Raw genomic sequence first — 17197 nt, 5'->3', positions numbered from 1 at the left:
CAGGAGTTGGGTTTATCCACTGTGTCATCTTGGGGAGAGGTTTTAATCTCTTAGTTTCTTCATGAAAAAGGAACCCTGTCTATTCAGTGAGATATTTTTAAAATGTCAAGTCACTATGTAGCATAGAATAGACTCTTGACAAATGTTAAATTTCTTTCTGTTTAATTTAAAAATTGTTTTCAAGTATTATTTGTATATCCCAAGTTTATTTGAAAACAGGCATAATTCACTAGAAATTAAGAAAACTCTTTGTTTAACCATATTTTTAGACATCTTCAAAATATCTCTTCATAGTGAAAGTGCATAAAATTAGCAAATATTCTTTATTTGGAAATCCAGATGCATTCTTAACTCTATAGGTCAGTTTGGAAAATGTGACCTCTGATTTTTAAAAACCCACATTAAAAATCTCATGGCAATTCTAGCAAACTTGTAAAAAATCTTAGTGTACTCTAGAAACGGAGTAACTTTTTGTTTTAAAATAAAACCAGGAAAAATTTTCTGTATAGTAATTAATTCTTAGGTTGTAGCCATGATAGGTCCTTCACACTAGAGAACAGAAAAAAGTTGAAAGTGAATGGGATAAGAAAAATTTCAAGAGATGTCATCAAACCATCAACAAATCCCAGTTTTCATGGTATTTTCTGGGCTCTCTTGAGTATTTTCCATGGTGAATCTCTTGTGCTTTCTTTCCCTCCTCCCAGTGTGCGCTGGCTGCTGATGAAGTTGTATTTAATCAGAGAGAACTGGAGGTGAAGGAGCTAAAGAATCAAGTGCAAATGATGGTCCAGGAAAACAAAGGCCACGTGGTATCTTTGAAAGAAGCACAGAAAGTGAATAGATTGCAGGTAGAATTTCTTAACGTATCTAGTGCTGTAGATTCAGTTGAAATAGTACTTCACTAAACAGTAGGATTTGATTTGATTTGATTTGATTTGATTTATTTATTTTTAAAGATTTTACTTATTTGACAGAGAGACACAGCCAGAGAGGGAACACAAGCAGGGGGAGTGGGAGAGGGAGAAGCAGGCTTCCCGCCGAGCAGGGAGCCCAATGAGGGGCTCGATTCCATGAGCCGAAGGCAGATGCTTAACGACTGAGCCACCCAGGCGCCCCAACAGTAGCATTTTAAATGATAAATGGGAGTGTTTACAAAAACAGGTTTCAGTTGAGTTTCAGGTAACTAAAAGTGTTATTGCAGTTTTTCCCCTAAATCGGTGTAAGGGGAAATCATTTTTATTGTTACCCTGACTTATCCTTCACAAATATGAAGATGATACCCAGGAACTTAATTTGCACATCATATTATGGTTACCTTTCTCTGTGTTTTTCCATTCCATTGTTTGCCAAGGTAACAGGCAATATGATGGTGTTAAGAGTTAGAGGGTAAACACATACTTTAAAATTTATTAGATTATCCTTTCATACATCAGTGATTTGCTCTTAAACTTTGGTTAAATATTTCACCTTTTCTATCTTAACCTCCCTATTATTAACCCGAATATGACTGCATGGAACATGGTACGTCCCTAAATATTACAGTCCTTGGCTGTGAACACCCCCCCTCCACCCCTGCACCCCCAAACAGTTAATTTTATTTGAAGCCTTTCACTTCCTGTCAGGGAGCAGCTACTTTCCCAAGGGATAACCTGATCCAGCACAAGTTAGATTTTGATTTTGACATTTCATTTTTATTTTCTTTTTTAACTCTTCTAATTCTAGAATAATTTTCTTTTTTTTAAGATTTTTTATTTTTTATTTGACAGAGAGAGAGAGAGAGAACGAGCACAAGCAGGGGGAGGGGCAGAGGGAGAGGGAGAAGCAGACTCCCCGCTCAATAGGGAGCCCGATGCGGGGCTCGATCCCAGGACTCTGGGATCATGACCTGAGCCGAAGGCAGATGCCTAACAACTGAGCCACCCAGGCGCCCCTCTAGAATAATTTTAAAACATAAAACATATACAAAACAAAAGGTACTGTTCAGTGATGGATGGCAAAGAGAGCAGCTGGGTAACCACCACCAGGTCAGAAATAGTAGACTTTTGAGGCATCTAGGTGGCTTGGTCTGTTGAGCGTCTGGCTCCTGATTTTGGCTGGGGTTGTGATCTTGGGCTTGTGGGATCTAGTCCTGTGTAGGGCTCCATGCTTGGCTCCGTGCTCAGTGGGGAGTTTGCTGAGATTCTCTCTCTCTCCCTCTCTCTCTGTAAAATACATACTATATGATTTCATTCATAGGTGGAATTTAGGAAACAAAACAAATGAGCATGGGGAAAAAAGAATGAGAGAGGCAAACCAAGAAACAGACTCTTTTTTTTTTTTAAGATTTTATTTATTTGAGAGAGAGAATGAGAGAGAGCATGAGAGGGAAGAGGGTCAGAGGGAGAAGCCGACTCCCTGCTGAGCAGGGAGCCCGATGTGGGACTCGATCCCGGGACTCCGGGATCATGACCTGAGCCGAAGGCAGTCGCTTAACCAACTGAGCCACCCAGGCACCCCAAGAAACAGACTCTTAACTCTAGAGAACAAACTGATGGTTACCAGAGAGGAGGTGGGTGGGGGGATGGGTTAGACAGGTGGTGGGGACTAAGGAGTGCACTTGCTGGGATGAGCCCTGGGTGTTGTATGAAAGTGTTGAATCACTATATTGTATACCTGAAACTAATATTACACTGTATGTTAACTAACTGGAATTTAATTGAAAACTTAAAAAGAAACTTAAAAAAAAAAAGAAATAGTAAACTGTCGGCCCCTCAAAAGTCCTTGGTTCATCAGGCTCAGAGAGAGTCACTTTCCTTACTTCATAGTAATGCTTTCCCTACTTTGCTTTGTGGTTTTACTATGTATCCCTGAACACTGCAGTTTACATTTTGGATTTTTGTAAATTTAATCATTCAGTATATATATTCTTTAGTATCTAGTTGCTTTAATTGAATGTTTTTTTGTTCTGATTCATTCACAATGTAACTGTAGTTTGTTACAGTTTATAGCTGTATGGGATTTCATTGTATGAATATATTGCAATTAATTTTTCTTTTTTTTTAAATTTTATTATGTTATGTTAGTCACCATACAATACATCATTAGTTTTTGATGTGATGATGCACAATCCATTGTTTTTGTATAACACCCAGTGCTCCATGCAGTACGTGCCCTCCTTAATACCCATCACCAGGCTAACCCATCCCCCCACCCCCTCCCCTCTAGAACCCTCTTTGTTTCCCAGAGTCCATCGTCTCTCATGGTTCATCTCTCCCTCCACTTCCCCCCCTCATTTTTCCCTTCCTTCTCCTAGTGTCCTCCATGCTGTTCTTTATGTTCCACAAATAAGTGAAACCATATGATCATTGACTTTCTCTGCTTGACTTATTTCACTTAGCATCATCTCCTCCAGTCCCATCCATGTTGATGTAAAAGTTGGGTATTCATCCTTTCTGATGGCTCAGTAATATTCCCTTGTATGTATGGACCACATCTTCTTTATCCATTTGTCTTTTGAAGGGCATCTCAGCTCTTTCCACTGTTTGGCTATTGCAGACATCGCTGCTGTGAACATTGGGGTGCACATGGCCCTTCTTTTCACTACATCTGTGTCTTTGGGGTAAATACCCAGTAGTGCAATTGCTGGGTCATAGGGTAGCTCTATTTTTAATTTTCTGAGGCACCTCCACACTGTTTTCCAAAGTGGCTGTACCCACTTGCATTCCCACCAACAGTGTAAGAGGGTTCCCTTTACTCCACAACCTCTCCAACATTTGTTTCTTTCCTTGTCCATTTTTGCTATTCTAAATGGTGTAAGGTGGTATCTCAGTGTGGTTTTGATTTGAATTTCCCTGATGGCTAATGATGATGAACATTTTTTCATGTGTCTGTTAGCCATTTGTATGTCTTCTTCAGAGAAGTGTCTTTTCATATCTTCTGTATTGCAATTAATTTTTCTATTCTATTGATGGACTTTTTTGGTGATGGACATTTTCTTTCTTTTTTTTTTTTTTAAAGATTTTATTTATTTGAGGGCGCCTGGGTGGCTCAGATGGTTAAGCATCTGCCTTCGGCTCAGGTCATGATCCCAGGGTCCGGGGATCGAGTCCTGCATCTTCTCCCTCTACCTCTGCCTCTCTCTCTCTGACTCTCATGAATAAATAAAACATTTTTAAAAAGAGATTTTATTTATTTGAGAGTGAGAGAGAGCGCAGGCATAAGTGGGGGGAGGGACCAAGGAAGAGGGAGAGAGAGAATCTTAGGCCGACTCTGCACTGAGTGCAGAGCCTAAGGTGTGGCTGGATCTCACGACCCTGAGATCATGACCTGAGCTATAATCAAGAGTTGGACGCTTAACCGACTAAACTACCCAGGCTCCCCTTCACATCTATATTTTTACTTATTCTTGGGGTCTTTTTGTTATATCAGTAATTTAGAGGGATGTTACAATCTTCTGCTATGATTTTGGATTTGTCTTCCTTACTCTCCATGAAGTAGTGACAATTTTTGCATTATACATATTGAAGCTGTGTTATTAAGTACGTAGAAATGCACAGTTGTCACAGCATCCTGGTGAATTCACCTTTTTAATATTTTTTACCTCTTCTAGTGGTTTTTGCCTTAAAGTCTATTTGGGTATTCACATAGCCCTACCAGCTTTCTTTTGGTTAATATTACATGATGTCTCTTTCTCCAATTTTTGTGTGTCTATTTTAGTCGTGTTTCTTAGTAAGCAGCAAGTTAGATAATTTTATAATCCTCTCTGACGAATTATAAGCTTTTAATTGGATTACTTAGTTCATTTATGAATGTAATATAATCACTCTTATATCTTGGTTATAATCCCACCATTGTCCTTTTACTTATCCTGCTCTATGTTCTTTTTCTCTCTTTTCTTATCTTCTTTAGGATTGTGTATTTTTAATTTTCTATTTTTACTTTATTAGCTTAGGTATTGTACTTTTTTTTTTTAAAGATTTTATTTGACAGAGAGAGACACAGCGAGAGAGGGAACACAAGCAGGGGGGAGTGGGAGAGGGAGAAGCAGGCTCCCCGCTGAGCAGGGAGCCCGATGTGGGGCTCAATCCCAGGACCCTGGGATCATGACCTGAGCTGAAGGCAGACGCTTAACGACTGAGCCATCCAGGCGCCCCTTAGGTATTGTACTTTTACTCTTTATGCTTTTGGTGGTTATCCTGGAGAGTATACCATACACTCTTGATTTAATAAAGTCTAATATTATTGGTATTTTTACCCTTTCCCAGACAGTGTAAAGACTCCAGTATATGCCATTGGCATATATTTTAATTATCTGAATACGTGAATTTTTAAAAAGGTTGCCTTTTTATAGCTTAGCATTAGCATGATGAAACTTTAGGGTTTTTTTTTCTTCCTATTTAAACATTGTAGTACATGTGAAGTGTTAAGATGAATGACAATTTCTTGTTTACATAATTTTGTGCTGATAAAACAAGGATTGATGTTAGAGCTTGCTGGATTGTGAAAAAGTTTCTTTAGAGGATACATAGAAAGCTAAGCCACGGGCCTGCGCACGTGCGCACACACACACACACACAGACACACACACACACACAGACACACACACACACACACTGACTCCTGATACACAATTTGTTCAGCTTTTGATTTCCAAGTTCTTTTTTCTCCCAGGACTATCAGTTACCTATCTTTTATCTCTTGGTGCTTCGGCTTTCTTTTGCACTGAGGAAAGGCTCTCACTTCACTGTACTTGTGACCAGCTCATCTCCTTTGCTGCCGCCTCTACCATTTGCAATTCATTCTCCACTTTGCAACTTTCTTCTCTCTTGTTACTGCTTGGATTTCCCTCAGAAAGGCCAATGGTTTATAAAGATCAATGAATCAGAGTGCTTCAGGATGGCAAACCAACCAATCACAGTGTGCGGGACATTTTCTTTGAGTATTTAACTCTTCAGGCTCTGTTTATTGTTGCTTCCTTTTCAAAAGTTTTTACCCTTCAGAATGATCCTAGGTGCTGGTGAACATCAGAAGACTAATCTGTGGAGAAATGAGGTTTTACGGTCCTGTTAAGGTGGTTGTGGTTTGGGGCAATGTACAATTTATCTTTAATCATTACACACATATGGAGGGTCTCTATTTTAAAAATGTTCATCTCTCTTCTACAAAGAATGAAAAAATAATAGAACAACAACTTCTTGTGGATCAACTGAGCGAGGAACTATCAAAACTTAACCTGTCAATGACCTCTTCAGCTACGGATCCTTGTGGAGATGGGCCAGATGCCAGGACAGCCACAAAGAGGCCGTGTACTGTACCGTTTGATACTCGTCTGGGGCATTATATTTATATCCCAGCCAGACCCGGTTCCAGGAAGGTAATGTCGAAACACTGATCTCTTTCTGATTTTGAGATTTAAAAAATATTCTGTATAATATCACAGTGTATTTGTATGGTCTCAGCGGGGGTTTTTTCTGTTTGATTTCATGGACTTTTATGCATATTCTTTCTTTTTTCGTTATGCTTCTTTTAAATAATAAATTAATAAATAGGAGAATGTATAGTTATATTTGGAAGGAATAGTTGAAGATGATGTCTGTATTCACCAAGGAGAAAAAGCTATCCTTTGCCATCATATTTTCAAACGTGCTTTAGTCTGATATCTTGCATGAATTTTTTTCTTTAACTACACCAAGGTTGAGAGGAGATTGGAGGGTATTTATTTTGATTTATTTGGCCTGTTTTATTATTTTCAAAATGATATTTATCTATTACTCGGTCTTGCCAAGCTGACATAATCAAGGCTATGAAGATCAATACGAAGTTTCATTTTAATTTTTGTTGGTAAATATGTGTGTGGGTGGTAAATACATGCACACAGATTTTTCTTGAAAAACAAGGAATCTCAGGACGCCTGGGTGGCTCAGTTGGTTAAGTGTCTGCCTTCAGCTCAGGTCATGATCCCATGGTCCTGGGATCGAGTCCCACCTTGGGCTCCCTGCTCAGGGGCGGGGGGGCTGCTTCTCTCTCTGCCACTCCCCCTGTTTGTGCTCTCTCGCGCTCTCGCTCTCTCTCTCATAAATAAATAAATAAATAAATAAATAAATAAATAAATAAATAAAATCTTAAAAAAAAAAGAAAAAGGAAAACAAGGCATCTCTACTGGAATGGAAATCTCTAATGGAAAAGACTAAGTAGCAGATTCATGAATTTTGGTTTCGATGTATTAATTTTATGAAGGGAAATGCGTTGTTTGAGGTCTCTCTGATGGTTACAGTTAAAGGGATGAGTAATAGGAGAGGTGTCCGAGGCTGCGCCATGTGGCAGGCTTGGGTGTGAACACCAGCTCTGTGCTTAGGCCTGTACATATGCCTAAACCCGTGTGGGCCCCAGGGTCCCTATCTGTCAGACTGGGGGAGACATTGTGGGGGGTGTGGAGGATTTACGTGAGATAAGGAATCTGAAACTGCCTGACACGCTGCGTCTCCAGCACATGCGTGTGGGGTGCCTCTACTGTGTCCCAGGCTCAGTGCCTCAGAGCGAGTAACACAGATGCTCCCTTACCGGTGTGGTTTTCAATCCCAAGTGGTTGGGTTTAAACATTTAAATCACTGTTATTATTAATCTCAGCTTTACTTTGTAGAGTTATCGACATGTTCTTTATGGTTGAATACATGGTAAATTTTCATGGAACATGACAAAAGGGTTCAAATTTGATAACTCTTAATTCAACTTTATGATTATATATCTTCTATATTTAATTTATTTACTGTTGGTTTGTAATGTGAAAGAATTTTGTTTCTTCTATTCTTTTATTTTTTAAAAATAACATCTGGGTTTTTTCCCCCCACTGATTACAAAAGTCATACATATTTGTACTTTCAGTATAAAGTCTCTCTTTCTTTTTTTTTACTAGACATTCACACACATACACGTACACTCTTTGAGGAGACAGAGCTCTGTGGGCTCTTGAAAAAGGTTAGGCCCTTAGGGGTTCTTACCTCTAACTGTTTGATTAGGCTTGAAACAGACATGACTGGAATAACGACTTCCATGGTTATTGTTTCAAATAAGCAAATCCTTAGTTTTGTTTGTTTTTAAAATTTTCCTCCTACCCCAAAAGAGCCCTGCTAGCCAGTAAAAGGAGAGGAAAGGAAGAAGATGTAAAAGTCATAGGATTAGCAGTTTTGAGGGTTCTCTTGGTCCTACCATGTGTCCAGGAATCCAGGCCACCTCTCTTGTTTGGACTGGTTGCTGCAGCAGACGTGAAAAGGCAGGCTTGCATGGGAAGACACGTTGTATGGCCAGCCTTGTCCTGCTTACTGTTCCATTGTTCTAAGAGTGAGGCGAGAGTTTCGTATTGAATACCAGAACTAACCAAATTACACCAAAGAGGACATCTGAAATGCCATTTCATTTTCTCCCTGGAGTTTTGCCTCCTTGGCAGAGGTCTAGCTAATATTTTCTAGCTCTGCTAATTTCTTTTAGAGTTCATTAGCTCTAATATTTTCTTGAAGTACAAATAGTCTACATTTCTTATGAGGAAATATTTCTGTTCTGTTCTTCATTGGAAATATTTCTTTTTTTTTAGGAAATATTTCTTATATGCTTGTTTATACATATTGGAGGGAAAGAGCAAAAAGCTCTTATTTTTAAAAGTATTATTTGTTATATTTATGCATGTACTTTCATTACTGGCTTTTCTCAATATATCATGAACATTTGACAGTCACTAAATATTTTATAACATCATGATTTTTAATAGCTGAACAATATTTATCCTGGGGGCATACAATTGTGTACTTTTTCCTATTGTTACACATTTGTTTTCAACTATCTTTTAATCTGAAAAGTTAAACACCAAAATGGAATTATAAGACATACCTACTTATGCAGAATTCCTGAAGAAAGTGCCCCTCACAACTAAATAGTATACAGGTAAATAAAAGAAAAAGTTTCCAAATTATTTATCAAAATAATAGGAAAAAAGAGAAAAAAACCCTTCTGTCTCAGTAGATATCAAAAACTCATCTGATGAAATGTAAAACTGAATCTTGATTTAAACTTATATAAAAAGGTATAACAGGTTTTTACTCTCTTAACATGGTAAATATGATATACTTGAAGCCAAGAGCCAGTATTATACATACTAAGGGCACTTCGGAAAGAAAAAAATTACAGAGGTGGTCCCAGTCAGTGCTTAGGTATAATGTAATATCACAAATGCTGATGAAAATCTGCCATGTTTCATTGATTGTAAGACTCACATTTTTTTCACATTTTGTCATCTTTCATGGCAGGGTATGTTTTATAATTGATGGCATGTCATGGTTTGACAGCTTTTTTTCTTGATGGAATAAAAATAATTGTGTGTCTTACAGTTGATAGCATTTCAGATTTGATGAAATATACTTTTTTTTAAAAGATTTTATTTATTTATTTGTCAGAGAAAGAGAGAGAAAGAGCACAAGCAGGGGGAGCGGCAAGCAGAGGGAAAAGTAGCGAGCCTGACACGGGGATTGATCCCAGAATGCTGGGATCATGACCTGAGCTGAAGGCAGACGCTTAACTGACTGAGCCACCCAGGCATCCCTAATATCACTTTCAGTACTTCACATAATTGTATGCTAAGAAAACCAACCGAAGTATTCTTTTTTTTAAAATATTTTATTTATTTATATGACAGAGAGAGAGCACACATGAGCAGGGGGAGGGGCAGAGGGAGAAGGAGAAGCACGCTCCCCGCTGAGCAAGGAACCCGATGCGGGACTCCATCCCAGGACCCTGGGATCATGACCTGAGCCGAAGGCAGCCACTTAATGACTGAGCCACCAAGGCGCCCCTAGATAAATACTTCTTGAGTTGGTTCTTCTGTAAGTAATTCCCCTCCTCACTCCCTCATACCCCAGGATAGGGAGTTCACCTAGAAAATTTTACTCTGCCTCCATCGTGGTACTGATATGACAGATGGTCTTATTAGGTGGCCAACTGTGGAGCCACGAAAATCAGATATCAAGGAATCTTTAGTAACAGGCAGGCTTTTCTGGGAGGGATTATGTGAGAGACCTACATCACTTGAATCTTGTCACCCATGTGTTACACATATTCCACTATATGTTAAAATTTTAATAGCTTATAATGATTTCTAGTAATAAATTGAATGTTTCCTCTAATATTTTATTTACCTTTTTTGAGAAAAAACTCTGAGGTCTGGTTACAAAGAGGTGGTGAAAAAGGAAATATTTGGTGACTAAAACTAGAATAAACGTATAACGGCAGTTTCTAATTTTTGTTGTTTTCCAAGGTCATTTTTTAAGAAGATTTATTTTTTATTATTTTAGAGAGAGAGAGCACATGAGCAAGCATGGGTTGGGGGCAGAGGAAGAGGGAGAGAAAGAATCTCTGGCAGACTCCCCACTGAGTACAGAGTCCGATGTGGGGCTCGATTCCACGACCCTGAGATCATGACCTGAGCCAAAATCAAGAGTCGGATGCTTAACTGACTGCACCACCCAGGCGCCCCTCCATGGTCATTTTTTGAGAGCTTAAGGTGCATTACCAATGGAAGCACATTATAATATAGAAAGTTCCCAGGCTAGCCCATGAAAATCTATTTATCCATGATACATATTAACTGTGTCACCTAGAGCATTAAGTCAGCTATCCCTAACCACCACCTGTAAAGTGTGAGTAAATCCATTTGGATTTCCTGCAGCATAGTACACAACTTGTCATTGCCTCTTGTCACACCATGTGCGGGTTTCACATTGGCCTGGGAGTGCCTGTGCTATGTTTAAGAGCTGTGATCTTTTCAGTCCTGCCTCTCTTTGGTTTCATTTTTGAATACTATTTTCCATGAAGGTATAATTGAAGATAGAGAACTTTCTAGAAGGAGTAAGAGCTGTGTAGATTCTAAAAGATGTATGTGTCCATGGGGCACAACGGTATTGTGAAATTTATTTTGACTTTTGCATATTTTCAGTAATTGGCTATTTTAAGTATAACTATCTATCTAAATGTCTCTTTAAAGACATTTTGAGTAATAGGATAAAAATAAACGTTAAAAAAAATCACTTTTTTTGTTGGGTGGTCACTTGTAAGGTCTACACAAGTCCTTCTGTGTACTCTCTGGATCGAGTAGTTGCTGGATTTCGAACACGAAGTCAGATGCTGCTGGGTCACATAGAAGAACAAGATGAAGTCCTCCACTGCCAATTTTCTGACAACAGTGATGACGAAGAATCTGAAGGCCAAGAGAAATCTGAAATTAGGTATGTTAAATATTGACTGATTTAATAAACATGTGATGCAATAAATATATATAGATGTAGGTCTTTTTTTCATTAACATGTATCTTTACCATTTAATATAAGAGTAAGTAGTTTTTGCTAAATGCTCTGTCTGCTAATGTGTTATAAAAAAAATTTGAACAAAGTTATCAGTCTTAAAATTGAAAAATGATATTGCATTTAGGGCTTTTATACTTGTTGGATTTTAATTTTCAGAGAGAGTGTTTTTGGATTTCTTGATTTTGCTGCCACAGTGGGTGTGGCAGCAAAATTTTCCACTGAGTTCACCTTGGGGGAGATATCCGTTTATTTTGAGGAATATTAGTAAAATTAGTAAAATTCTTTTTATATAATTAATAATTTTGGGATTTTTTTATTGAATTTAATTTTATTATGTTATGTTAGTCACCATACAATACATCATTAGTTTTTGATGTAGTGATCCATTAATTCATTGTTTCCACATAACACCCAGGGCTCCTTGCAGTAATTTTTTAACATTACTGTCTGTTTTAGGGAACTAATTTGAGGGCAGAGGAGAAAATGCTAACAGACAAGTTACCTTTGATCCTGATCTTTTTTTTTTAGATGTAGAAGTCGCTCATGGATTCAAAAGCCAGGCTCTGTTTGTTCTCTTGTTGAATTGAATGATATTCAGGATCAAACACAAAAGTCAAGTTTGGGGAATGAAGGTACACAGACTTTCTCAAGTAATTTAGATTTAATGTTTATGAAACTTCTCTTTTTCTTTAGTCAATAATTTAAGAAGCATCTAGGAATTCTCAAAGATGGGAACTTGGTAGGAGTGCCTTTCTGTTGGTAAAACTTCCTTTATGTTCTCTGTTCTACCTCTAATTTTTCACTCTCCTTTTTTTTTTTTTTTAGATTTTATTTATTTATTTGTCAGAGAGAGAGAGAGCACAAGCAGTGGGAGCGGCAGGGAGAGGGAGAAGCAGACTCCCTGCTGAGCAGGGAGCCTGATGTGGGGCTCGATCCCTGGAGCCTGGGATCATGACCTGAGCCAAAGGCAGACGCTTAACCGACTGAGCCACCCAGGCGACCCTCACTCTCTACTCCTTAATAAAAAAATTTTCCTAACAGTCAGTCCTGGCTAGAGTTATAGGCTAAATGTCTCAGAATGGGGATCTTGTAGCCAGACTTGAGTTGATATTTGCATTGTACTCTTGACTACTTTAAAATATATTTTAATTAATTTACTAGGGGCGCCTGGGTGGCTCAGTCTGTTAAGCATCTGACTTCAGCTCAGGTCATGATCTCAGGGTCCTGGGATTGATCCCTCATTGGGCTCCCTGCTCAGCAGAGAGTCTGCTTCTCCCTCCCTTCTGCCCCTCCTCCCTGTTTGTGTGCTCTCGCTCTCTCTCAAATAAATACATGAAATCTTTTTTTAAAAAAAGTAATTTACTAGCTGTCTACTGCTTCAAGGGCGCACCTGCCTACCAGTAGCGATGCATGCAACATTAGAGCCAAATTAGTCTGCTGAGTACTCATAATGTTCTAGCATACAACTGATGAGAATTTTTATCATCAAAAAACAGCATCAAAATGTTTGTGTTGCCAAAACTATGGTGATTTTTAACTCATTTCTCTTGGCCTATGAGTGGTCAAAACACAAAAAGAGCATAGGGAATATCAATCACATGATAGATAAGTCCTACCCTATGAAAATAGAGAGTATCTTATCTTTTAGAGAGCCTATATGTGTAATATTAACAAAAATGGACTATACCACAAATAAAACACATTTTAAAATGTATAAATTGTATAGATAGTGCTATAAATGTATAAATAGTGCCTATGCAAGTCACCATCCTTGAACTGTTTGGTACTGGTCTACAACCAGGTAAGAAACTTATGCCAGAATGTAACTCTGTACACTAACTTATTCACTGAGGAAGTCTTGTTGTGACAAAAACAAAAAGTTAGCTGAATTAAAACAGTGACATAGTTGACTTACATTCCAATAGCCAGCAGTCTTGGACTACACTTTGAGTAGTCTGCTGTAGGCCACATTCTCGGATTACAATAAATGTAGAAGTTAATGGGAAAAAATTTCAACCCTCTACCCACCCTGGAGATTTTATACCTTTTTTTTTAAATTTTTTTATTGTTATGTTAATCACCATATATTACATAATTTGTTTTGGTGTAGTGTTCCATGATTCATTGTTTGTTCATAACACCCAGTGCTCCATGCAGAATGTGCCCTCTTTAATACCCATCACCAGGCTAACCCATCCCCCTACGCTCCTCCCCTCTAGACCTCAGTTTGTTTTTCAGAGTCCATCATCTCTCCTGGTTCGTCTCCCCCTCTGACTTACTCCCCTTCATTCTTCCCCTCCTATCTTCTTTTTCTTTTTTTTTTAAAATATGTTGGGTTATTTGTTTCAGAAGTACAGATCTGTGATTCAACAGTCTTGCGCAATTCACAGCGCTCACCGTAGCACATATCTTCCCCAATGTCTATCACCCAGCCACCCCATCCCTCCCACCCCCCACCACTCCAGCAACCCTCAGTTTGTTCCTGAGATTAAAACTTCCTCATATCAGTGAGGTCATATGATACATGTCTTTCTCTGATTGACTTATTTCACTCAGCATAACACCCTCCAGTTCCATCCACGTCATTGCAAATGGCAAGATCTCATTCCTTTTGATGGCTGCATAATATTCCATTGTGTATATATACCACTTCTTCTTTATCCATTCATCTGTCGATGGACATCTTGGCTCTTTCCACAGTTTGGCTATTGTGGACATTGCTGCTATAAACATCGGGGTGCACGTACCCCTTCGGGTCCCTACATTTGTATCTTTGGGGTAAATACCCAGTAGTGCAATTGCTGGATCGAATGGTAGCTCTAATTTCAACTGTTTGAGGAACCTCCATACTGTTTTCCAGAGGGGTTGCACCAGCTTGCATTCCCACCAACAGTGTAGGAGGGTTCCCCTTTCTCCACATCCCCGCCAACATCTGTCATTCCCTGACTTGTTAATTTTAGCCATTCTGACGGGTGTGAGGTGGTATCTCATTGAGGTTTTGATTTGGATTTCCCTGATGCCGGGTGATGTTGAGAACTTTTTCATGTGCCTGTTGGCCATTTGGATGTCTTCTTTGGAAAAATGTCTGTTCATGTCTTCTGCCCATTTCTTGATTGGATTATTTGTTCTTTGGGTGTTGAGTTTGATAAGTTCTTTATAGATTTTGGATACTAGCCCTTTATCTGATATGTCATTTGCAAATTTTTTCTCCCATTCTGTCGGTTGTCTTTTGGTTTTGTGGACTGTGTCTTTTGCTGTGCAAAAGCTTTTTATCTTGATGAAATCCCAATAGTTCATTTTTGCCCTGGCTTCCCGTGCCTTTGGTGATGTTTTAGGAAGAAGTTGCTGCGGCTGAGGTCGAAGAGGTTGCTACCTGTATTCTCCTTTAGGATTTTGATGGACTCCTGTCTCACGTTTAGGTCTTTCAACCATTTGGAGTCTATTTTTGTGTGTGGTGTAAGGAAATGGTCCAGTTTCATTCTTCTGCATGTGGCTGTCCAATTTTCCCAACACCATTTGTTGAAGAGACTGTCTTTTTTCCACTGGACATTCTTTCCTGCTTTGTCAAAGATAAGTTGACCATAGAGTTGAGGGTCCATTTCTGGGCTCTTGATTCTGTTCCATTGATCTATGTGTCTGTTTTTGTGCCAATACCATACTGTCTTTATGATGACAGCTTTGTAATAGAGCTGGAAGTCCGGAATTGTGATGCCTCCCGCTTTGCTTTTCTTTTTCAATATTCCTCTGGCTATTCGGGGTCTCTTCTGGTTCCATACAAATTTTAGGATTATTTGTTCCATTTCTTTGAAAAAAGTGGATGGTATTTTGATGGGGATTGCATTGAATGTGTAGATTGCTCTAGGTAGCATTGACATCTTCACAATGTTGGTTCTTCCAATCCATGAGCATGGAACGTTTTTCCATTTCTTTGTGTCTTCTTCAGTTTCTTTCCTGAGTATTTTATAGTGTTCTGAGTACAGATCCTTTGCCTCTTTGGTTAAATTTATTCCTAGGTATCTTATGGTTTTGGGGGCAATTGTGAATGGGATCGACTCCTTGATTTGTCTCTCTTCTGTCTTGTTGTTGGTGTATAGGAATGCCACTGATTTCTGTGCATTGATTTTATAGCCCGCTACTTGACTGAATTCCTGTATGAGTTCTGGCAGTTTTGGGGTGGAGTCTTTTGGGTTTTCCACATAAAGTATCATATCATCTGCAAAGAGTGAGAGTTTGACTTCCTCTTTGCCGATTTGGATGCCTTTGATTTCTTTTTGTTGTCTGATTGCTGTGGCTAGGACTTCTAATACTATGTTGAATAGCAGTGGTGAGAGTGGACATCCCTGCCGCGTTCCTGACCTTAGGGGAAAAGCTCTCAGCTTTTCCCCATTGAGAATGATACTGGCTGTAGGTTTTTCATAGATGGCTTTTATGATATTGAGGTATGTACCCTCTATCCCTATACTCTGAAGAGTTTTGATCAAGAAAGGATGCTGTACTTTGTCAAATGCTTTTTCTGCATCTATTGAGAGGATCATATGATTCTTGTTCTTGCTTTTGTTAATGTATTGTATCACATTGTTTGATTTGCGGATGTTGAACCAGCCTTGCAGCCCAGGGATAAATCCCACTTGGTCGTGGTGAATAATCCTTTTAATGTACTGTTGGATCCTATTGGCTAGTATTTTGGTGAGGATTTTTGCCATCCATGTTCATCAAGGATATTGGTCTGTAATTCTCCTTTTTGATGGGATCTTTGTCTGGTTTTGGGATCAAGGTAATGGTGGCCTCATAAAATGAATTTGGAAGTTTTCCTTCCATTTCTATTTTTTGGAACAGTTTCAGGAGAATAGGTATTAATTTTTCTTTAAATGTCTGATAGAATTCCCCTGGGAAGCCATCTGGCCCTGGGCTTTTGTTTCTTGGGAGATTTTTGATGACTGCTTCAATTTCCTTAGTGGTTATAGGTCTGTTCAGGTTTTCTATTTCTTCCTGGTTCAATTTTGGTAGTTGATACATCTCTAGGAATGCACCCATTTCTTCCAGGTTATCTAATTTGCTGGCATAGAGTTGCTCATAATATGTTCTTATAATTGTTTGTATTTCTTTGGTGTTGGTTGTGATCTCTCCTCTTTCATTCATGATTTTGTTGATTTGGGTCATTTCTCTTTTCTTTTTGATCAGTCTGGCCAGGGGTTTATCAATCTTGTTAATTCTTGCAAAGAACCAGCTCCTAGTTTCGTTGATCTGTTCTACTGTTCTTTTGGTTTCTAGTTCATTGATTTCTGCTCTGATCCTTATTATTTCTCTTCTCCTGCTGGGTTTAGGCTTTATTTGCTGTTCTTTCTCCAGCTCCTTTAGGTGTAGGGTTAGATTGTGTATTTGAGACCTTTCTTGTTTCTTGAGAAAGTCTTGTATTGCTATATACTTTCCTCTCAGGACTGCCTTTGCTGTATCCCAAAGATTTTGAACAGTTGTGTTTTCATTTTCATTGGTTTCCATGAATTTTTTTAATTCTTCTTTAATTTCCTGGTTGACCCCTTCATTCTTTAGTAGGATGCTCTTTAGTCTCCATGTATTTGATTTCTTTCCAACTTTCCTCTTGTGATTGAGTTCTAGTTTCAAAACATTGTGGTCTGAAAATATGCAGGGAATGATCCCAATCTTTTGGTACCAGTTGAGACCTGATTTGTGACCTAGGATGTGATCAATTCTGGAGAATGTTCCATGGGCACTAGAGAAGAATGTGTATTCCGTTGCTTTGGGATGGAATGTTCTGAATATGTCTGTGAAGTCCATTTGGTCCAGTGTGTCATTTAAAGTCTTTATTTCCTTGTTGATCTTTTGCTTAGATGATCTGTCCATTTCAGTCAGGG

General features: G+C 38.7%; 1 protein-coding gene across 1 annotated transcript in view; it reads left to right on the top strand.

Annotated features, from left to right (window-relative positions):
• KIF27 (kinesin family member 27) overlaps positions 1-17197 on the top strand; it is an 82666-nt gene that overhangs the window by 18943 nt on the left and 46526 nt on the right. The window contains exons 4-7 of the mRNA XM_028122328.2: positions 705-848; positions 6146-6352; positions 11077-11246; positions 11853-11956. Of these exons, the coding sequence (XP_027978129.2) occupies positions 705-848; positions 6146-6352; positions 11077-11246; positions 11853-11956 (625 nt within the window). The remainder of the gene's footprint in view (positions 1-704; positions 849-6145; positions 6353-11076; positions 11247-11852; positions 11957-17197) is intronic.

Source organism: Eumetopias jubatus, unplaced genomic scaffold, assembly GCF_037043125.1.
Source record: "Eumetopias jubatus isolate StellerSeaLion01/CBP00866 unplaced genomic scaffold, mEumJub1_p1.0 scaffold_15, whole genome shotgun sequence".
NCBI classification, from domain to species: Eukaryota; Metazoa; Chordata; class Mammalia; order Carnivora; family Otariidae; genus Eumetopias; species Eumetopias jubatus.
The sequence above is the reverse complement of the archived record's forward strand: the minus strand, read 5'-3'. Positions and strand labels throughout refer to the sequence as shown.